The 7533-nt window shown below is 54.7% G+C and overlaps 1 protein-coding gene across 1 annotated transcript; it reads right to left on the bottom strand.

The window, feature by feature from the left end:
- Positions 1-216: 216 nt before the first annotated feature.
- Positions 217-777, bottom strand: LOC136470116 (uncharacterized). Its single transcript, XM_066468071.1, has one exon. It carries the CDS (start codon positions 775-777, stop codon positions 217-219), a length of 561 nt encoding a protein of 186 aa, XP_066324168.1.
- Between the last annotated feature and the right edge of the window lie 6756 nt (positions 778-7533).

The raw sequence follows: 7533 nt of genomic DNA, 5'->3' as shown, positions 1-7533 counted from the left end.
AGGGTCGGAGCCCCCGGGCGCTGGCTGGGCATTGGGGTCGAAGCCCCCGAGCGCTGGCTGGGCGTCGAGGTGTGTCCGGGTTGGACCATCTAGGATGCGGGCAGACGGTTCGTGGATGTTGTTGATGAAGACCCCGCTTGGGGATGGATCCCGCCTGGCAGCCAGTTTCGCGAGTAAATCAGTGGCATCGTTGTCCCTTCGAGGGACATGATGCAGTTAGATCCCCTGGAATTTGTCCTCGAGCTTGTGCACCTCTTGGCAGTATGCTGTCATGAGGGGGCTTTTGCAGGAGGACTCCTTCATGACCTGATCAACGACTAGTTCCGAGTCATTGTGGACGTAGAGTCGCATAGCACCGAGCTCGATGGCGATGTGGAGCCCGTTGATAAGGGCCTCGTATTCCGTGGCATTGTTTGAAGCTGAGAAGTGGAGGCGTATGGTGTAGTGGAGCCTACTCCCATCCGGGGAGATCAGAACCACTCTGACCCCTAAGCCGAGCACCATTACGGACCCGTTGAAGTACATTGTCCAGTACTCATGGGTGACGTCCGGGGTCGGTAGCTGGACCTCCGTCCATTCAACGAAAAAATCCACGAGAGCCTGAGACTTGATAGCGGTGCGGGGGCTATATCTGATGTCATGGCCCATGAGTTCAAGTGCCCACTTGGAGATTCGTCCCGCGGCGTCGCGGTTGTAGATGATGTCTCCAAGCGAGTTTGAAGTGACGACTATGACTTCGTGGTCGGTGAAGTTGTGTAGGAGCTTCCTAGTCGCCATTAGTATGGCGTATAGGAGTTTCTGCACCTAGGGGTACCGAACCTTGGGGTCAGTAAGCACTTCTCTGATGAAGTATATGGGTCGCTATACCTTGAGCTGGTGTCCTAGTTCCTCCCTCTCGACGACTAGGGCGGCGCTCACCACATGGTTACTTGCCGCGACGTAAAGGAGGAGGGGTTCTCCCCGTTCGGGAGCGACAAGGATTGGGGCCGACGTCAGGGACGCTTTGAGGCTCTCGAGAGCCTGCTGGGCTTCCTCTGTCCAGACGAAGGCGTCTGTCTTTTTGAGGAGCTTGTATAGTGGCATCCCCTATTCGCTGAGCCGGGAGATGAAATGGCTTAGGGTAGCCAGGCAGCCGGTGAGCCTCTGCACACCTTTGACATTGCATATGGGACCCATGTTGGACATGGCTGCGATCTTCTCGAGGTTGGCCTCGATGTCGCGCTCGGATACGATGTATCCGAGCAGCTTCCCCTTCGGAACCCCGAAAACACATTTTTCGGGATTCAGCTTGATGTTGAACCTTCGGAGGTTAGCAAACGTCGCGGCCAAGTTTGCGATTAGATCGCACGCTCGAGCTATTTTGACCACTATGTCGTCAACATAGATGGCGATTGTTGGTTTCGGCCATTCGGCCTGATCAGGCTGATCGGGCAGGTCGATTTGGTCAGCGAAGCATTGCTGCATGCACCTTTGGTAGGTGGCACCAGCGTTCTTCAAGCCAAAAGGCATGGTCACATAGCAGTACGAACCATACGGGGTGATGAACGAGGTTGCGAGTTGATCAGACTCTTTCATCGCGATCTGGTGATAGCCTGAATAGGCGTCTAGAAAGGAGAGGATCTCGCAACCCGAGGTGGAGTCGATTATTTGGTCTATGCACAGTAAGGGAAAGTGATCCTTTGGACACGCCTTGTTGAGTCCAGTATAGTCAACGCACATTCTCCACTTCCCGATCTTTTTTCTGACAAGGACAGGATTGGCGAGCCAGTCGGAGTGGAAAACTTCCTTGATGAATCTGGCTGCCAAGATCTTGGTGATTTCTTCGCCTATGGCCCTGCGCTTCTCGTCGTCGAAATGACACAGGCGTTGCTTGGTGGGCTTTGAGCCCGGGATAAGGCGTAGTGCGTGCTCGGCGACCTCCCATGGTATCCTTGGCATGTTAGAAGGCTGCCATGCGAAGACATCACGATTGTCGCACAGGAAGTCGATGAGCTCGCATTCCTATTCGGCCGAGAGTTGGGTCCCGATTCGCACCGTCTTGGCTGGGTCGGTGGGGTCGACACCCACCGCCTTGGTTTCTTTGAGCAGGCAGAAGGCCGTCGAGGAGGTCGGTTTGTTGTAGTCTAGGATTGCTGGGGTTGACGACTCCCTGAGCTGCAGGAGCTCGGATGAGTTGACGACCGCGGTGGCGAGCTCATATTGCTCGCGGTCGCACCCAAAGGCGTGTGAGAAGGCGCTACTCACAGTGATGACGCCGTTTGGTCCTGGCATCTTCAACTTGAGGTAGGTATAGTTGGGGATCGCCATGAATCTTGCATAGCATAGCCACCCCAAGATGGCGTGGTAGGATCCTAGAAAGTCCACCACTTCGAAGGTGAGGACCTCCGAGCGGAAGTTGGCCCCTCTACCGAACATGACGGGCAGATCGATTTGTCCGAGCGGGTATGCCTGCACTGCCGGGATTACCCCGTAGAAGGGGGAGCCCGCCCGGTGGAGCTCCGATCGGGGGATGCGCATGGCATCGAGGGTGTCGACGTACAGGGTGTTGAGGCCGCTGCCCCTGTCCATCAGCACCTTGGTGAGGCGCTTCTTACGGACGATGGGGTCAACGACGAGCGGGTAGCATCTCGGTCTTGCGACGTAGGAGGGATGGTCCCTCTGATCAAAAGTGATCGGGGATTCCGACCAGCTGAGGAAGGAGGGGACAGCCGTCTCGGCGGCGCATGCCTCCCTATAGCGTACCTTATGCTGGCGTTTAGTCTAGATGGCATCGGACCCACCGAAGATCATGATGCATTCTTTGGGTTCGGGGAAATCATCTCCGTCCTTGCCTACCACGCCTCCCTTCTTGGCTGCCGGCTCCTTGCCGTCTCCCACCTTTGACCCGCCGGCCTATCGGAGGAAACATTTGAGGAGCTCACACTCCTTGTAGAGGTGTTTGATGGGGTAGGCATGGTTGGGGCACGGACCATCCATGAGTTTGTTGAAGTGGTCAGGCAGTCCCTGTTGGGGCTGTTTGGCCACTCGATCGGCTGCGGCGACCAGCGCGGGGCCGTCCAACCGGTGTGGATCTTTTTTGCTTCTCTTGCCTCTCTGCATGGAGGGGCCTTCGTCCGGGTCCGTGCGCTTGGCTTTGACCTTGTCCCGGCCTCTGCCGAAGACCGCTCTGACCGCCTCCTCGCTAGAGGCGTGGTTGGTGGCAACGTCGAGCAGGTCGCGGGTGGTACGGGGTTTCAAGCAGCCAAGCTTGTGGATCAGGGACTCGCAGTTCGTCCTAGAGAGGAACGCGCTGATGATGTCTGCGTCGACAACATCGAGGAGGGAGTTGCATCGTTGGGAGAACCTATGGATGTAATCCCGCAGGGACTCATTGGGCTCCTGCTGACAGCTCTTGAGGTCCCAAGAGTTTCCTAGGCGGATGTACATCCCCTAGAAATTCCCGATGAAGACCCTCTTGAGGTCCGTCCAGTCGTGGATGCTGTTGCGCGGAAGGAATTCAAGCCATGCCAGCACATGTTCCCCCATACAAATGGGAAGGTATTGAATGATGAAAGAGTCATCATCCACTCCTTCGGCCCGACAGGTGAGCCAGAAGTCTTCGAGCCAAATGCCTGGGTTGGTCTCCCTAGTGTATTTGGTGATGTTGGTGGGCAGCCGAAAACGCTGTGGGAACGGTGCTCTCCGGATACGCCGGCAGAAGGCCTGTGGCCCTAGGCCCTCAGGGCTGGGACTCCGGTCATCTGGCCGACAACCGCGCCTGGGGCGCGTTTCACCATTTCCCTCGATGGTTTGGCCGGGGCCCGTGTCGCCTGCTGCCGTATGGTGGACGTCGCTATCGTGTCGATCCTGATGTCGGTTGTTGATGATGTTGCGGGTGTCCTAGTGCGGATCGGGACGCTCATGTACCACGATTGGTGTGGAGCAGGCACTAGGTAGGACCGTGGTGCGACTGCTGCACCCTAAGTCGGGCCTGATGGCTGTGGTGGCGAGCGAATGGAGCAGTCCATTCGGTGCATCCTCGTCCCCCCGGTGGGGAGAGAGGGTGCGGGTCAGAGTCGCGACGCGGAGCTTTCCGCCTGTTGGACGGCGGTGGCTTCTACTAGAACCTGAAGGTTCCGGTAGACTGCGCGCTCCTAGGGTCGGCGGGCTCGGGAACGCCATGCAGAAGCATTGCCGCAGCGGCGATGTTCTGTCCAGCCTGGGTGAATTGAGGGAGATCGTTTCCCTCGTTCATGATGTCGTGTTGGACCTGACGGGCGCGACCCCGGGCGCCGCCTGCCGGGCCATGCACACGGGGTGCAACGGGCTGTACTGACGGCGCAGGCGCCGACGGCGGCTGGTTCTACCGTCGTTGTCGTAATTCCTCAGCGTGTGCTTGCGCAGACGCGAGGGCCCCCGCACGTGGGTCCGGAGGGATGTGAGTTTGCGCAGACTCCGCAACCACCGGCGGCTATCCCGGAGCGTCCGCCATAGCGCACTCCCGGGACGGATGGTGGCGGGGTGCCACATCATCGATGCTGGAACCGTTGCTCTCGCCCTCACCATCCGGGAGTCCGTGGGAAATGGCAGGAATGTAGCCTGTCATTCCCACAAACTCGGACGTGAGGGGGATGGTGCCAGCATCCTTCGGAGCCCCCGAGCGTATGTGTCCGCGGAGGATGCGAGGCCGTAGGGGAACCGATCATACGGTGTTTGTGGCGTGGGCGATACATTCACACCGGGTGTATGGTGGGAGATAGTAAATAAAGAGGGAATAGTAGTATGCATATTACTTACAGTGGGGTTTGAGCAGAGAGTTTGCTCGGAATGAAGCGCAGATTTCGCGTCGTTGAAGTTGCGCGTCCCGGAGTCGATGGAGGACGTCCCTCCAACGGGTGCCGGGTCGCGAGCCTCCTCGTGGAGGTGTAGTACGCCGAGCCGGTCGATGATGAAGTTTAGGCTTCCGAAGAGGAAGGCCTGGGATGGCTCGAAGATGGGTGGAACCCGCATCCTAGCGGGTGAGAGCGCGGGAAACTCCAGCGAGCCAAAGCGAATCGTATCGCCCGAGCCCGCCACGGCGAGGGTGGCGGAAAAGTGGGCCATCCGATGACTAAAAAAGTGTTGAACGTACAGCGTCTTCCCCATGGACGGCGCCAACTGTCGGTGCAGAAAGTGACCAACTAGTGAATAGTTGTAGTTTTGCTGTACATTGTGATCGGAGGTGGCCTACCACTCAATGACACAGGATTTATACTGGTTCGGACAACGTGCCCTATGTCCAGTCGGGGTCGGTCGATGACTTTATTTCTGAGCCCAGGTGCTTAAAGTTTGCAGTGGGGTTACAAACGAGAGGAAGAAAGATGGGGTGTACAAGAGGTCCGATCGGCTCCGACCGGAAGGGTCGAGAGTGACAGGAACTTCGCTATGAGCTAAGTGTTCGAGCGGGTGCTTGAGGTCCGAACCTGGTGGTTCTGTGGTTGTGAGCTATCGATCTAAGGAACTTTGGCCTACTGGAATCAGTCTCAGGAACTGAGCTTGGATCCTTCTCTGTTGGAGGAAGTGCACCCCTTTTATAGATGAAGGGGACGACTTTACAAGTGAGAGGGAAAGGGTGCATATGCTACCGAGCCTTGCTGTCCACGCTTATCGAGCCTTGTTGCCCACACCGGCGGGTACCAGATAATGGTGGGCGCCTACAACACTGTTGATGTCACTGTAGAATGTCAGATGCACACGGGAGGTCGTGCTGCCTTTTTCAGGGATGGTGGACGTCGGTACCTGCAAATACTGTTTGATGCCTAGAGGTATGTGAGGAGTCGCGCTATGTTCACCCGGTACGGTAAATCCTGGTGCCCATACCGCTATCGGTGTCTAGAGACACGCGGGGGGTCTTACCGTATGGGAGTTTTAGCGGCCCCTACAATATTGTAGAGGGAGATATCGGCGCCTACAATATTGTTTGTGTCAGGGTGGCTATAGAGTGATGTTCCGTGCAGGGTATGGTCCCTGGTATAGTGGTTTTGACTTGTGAGCCTTGCCTTGCCTTTCTCCGCACGCCTTCTGGTTCCTTCCGAGTGGGCGTCCCCGATCGGATGACCCTAGTCGGCTCTGAGTGCGCCGGTCGGAGAAAAGCGGTGAGCAGGGTTCCTACGAGCCCCGGTCGGAGGGACGCGGGGTCGGAGTTGGAAGTAGGGCTCGGGGCAGGCCTTCCGATCGGAGAGGATGTCCGGAGGCGGCTGAAGCCCGAATTGAGTGCTCCGGTCGGAGAGGTGGGCCGAAGTAGCTGATGAGCGGGCGTCGCTCTTCTTGGGCCTGGCCTTCCAGTCGGTTGCTGGACCGTTCTTTTGCCCTGTTGTTTTTAGATTCTTGGGCCGAGCCTTGGCGTAGAAATCGGTCCCCGAGGGACCCTGGGTTTATGAACCCGACGCTTCTGATACAAGAACTGTTATTGAAAATCAAAATTCCTGCCATTTGTTGTGTCATCGAGTGCTTCCCGCCAGCTTTGAATTGCAGTAGTCGTAAATCAAATGTTGGCAGGCTGCTGGTTGCTGGTAGCTACACCCAGTGCAGTTGTAGCTGCAGCACAACAATAACATCACTGCCAATCACACTGATGATTGACTGCTTTAGGGCGTCCCAATGATCGTCAAATAGCTAGTCTATAAGAGGAGAGAGATTAAATAGCTAACGATTTTCAAATAGCTAGTTTAGTATGATTTCTCAGAAACACCTCTCTCACAGCTCACATAACTCTCCACTACGGTGTTCATTTTTTATTATTTTTATGTCTCATCTAGCTAGCTATTTGCAAATTATCATTGCGAACACCCTTAGAGCATGTACAATAATGGGATTATAGCGAAGCTAATGCTGATGTGGAGGAGAGAAAAGAGATAAGAGCTTAGATCTCATGCAAGCACCAAGCTGGGCACGGAAGCATATGCAATAGTGGGTCCAAGTAGCAAGTGTTGTGAGAAGAAATAAGAGAGATTTTTTAAGACAAATAAGAGACACTTATTGTATAACTTGACTCTTGTAACTTGGCTTATAACTAAGCAGCTTGGCTCTATTAGAGTAAGGTTAATAATAGAGCCAAGTGCTTGGCTATTAGTAAGGTCATAAGAGTCGATCAATATAATAGTTATCTCATATTTGTCTATAAAAAGTTTTTTATTATTATGTGGTATCATGTTTTATTTTCTCTTTCCTATTTCTCTTCACATATACTTTTGTTTGGGTCCACAGATGTCTATGCTTTCGTGCCTTGTTGCTTACATGAGAGCCAAGCTCTCTTCTCTCATCTCTCATATCTCTTCCACGTCAGCAAAAACACTGACTAGCTTGGCTATAAGCTTATTATTATACCTGACCATGCTCTTAGAAAAAAAATATCTTCACGTTGTAATCGATGGCCTAAGACTACTGCATTTCCCAATGCAAACCGGTCATAATTTTCCTATGGACCCCATTAGTCTCTCGTTGTCCCATATCCCTACATCCAATGGCTATTGTCCTAATGTAATCGTCGTGTGCCAATCATGGACGTCACACGTC

Source organism: Miscanthus floridulus, chromosome 8 (assembly GCF_019320115.1).
Source record: "Miscanthus floridulus cultivar M001 chromosome 8, ASM1932011v1, whole genome shotgun sequence".
NCBI classification, from domain to species: Eukaryota; Viridiplantae; Streptophyta; class Magnoliopsida; order Poales; family Poaceae; genus Miscanthus; species Miscanthus floridulus.
This window is presented reverse-complemented; position numbering and strand designations above follow the sequence as displayed.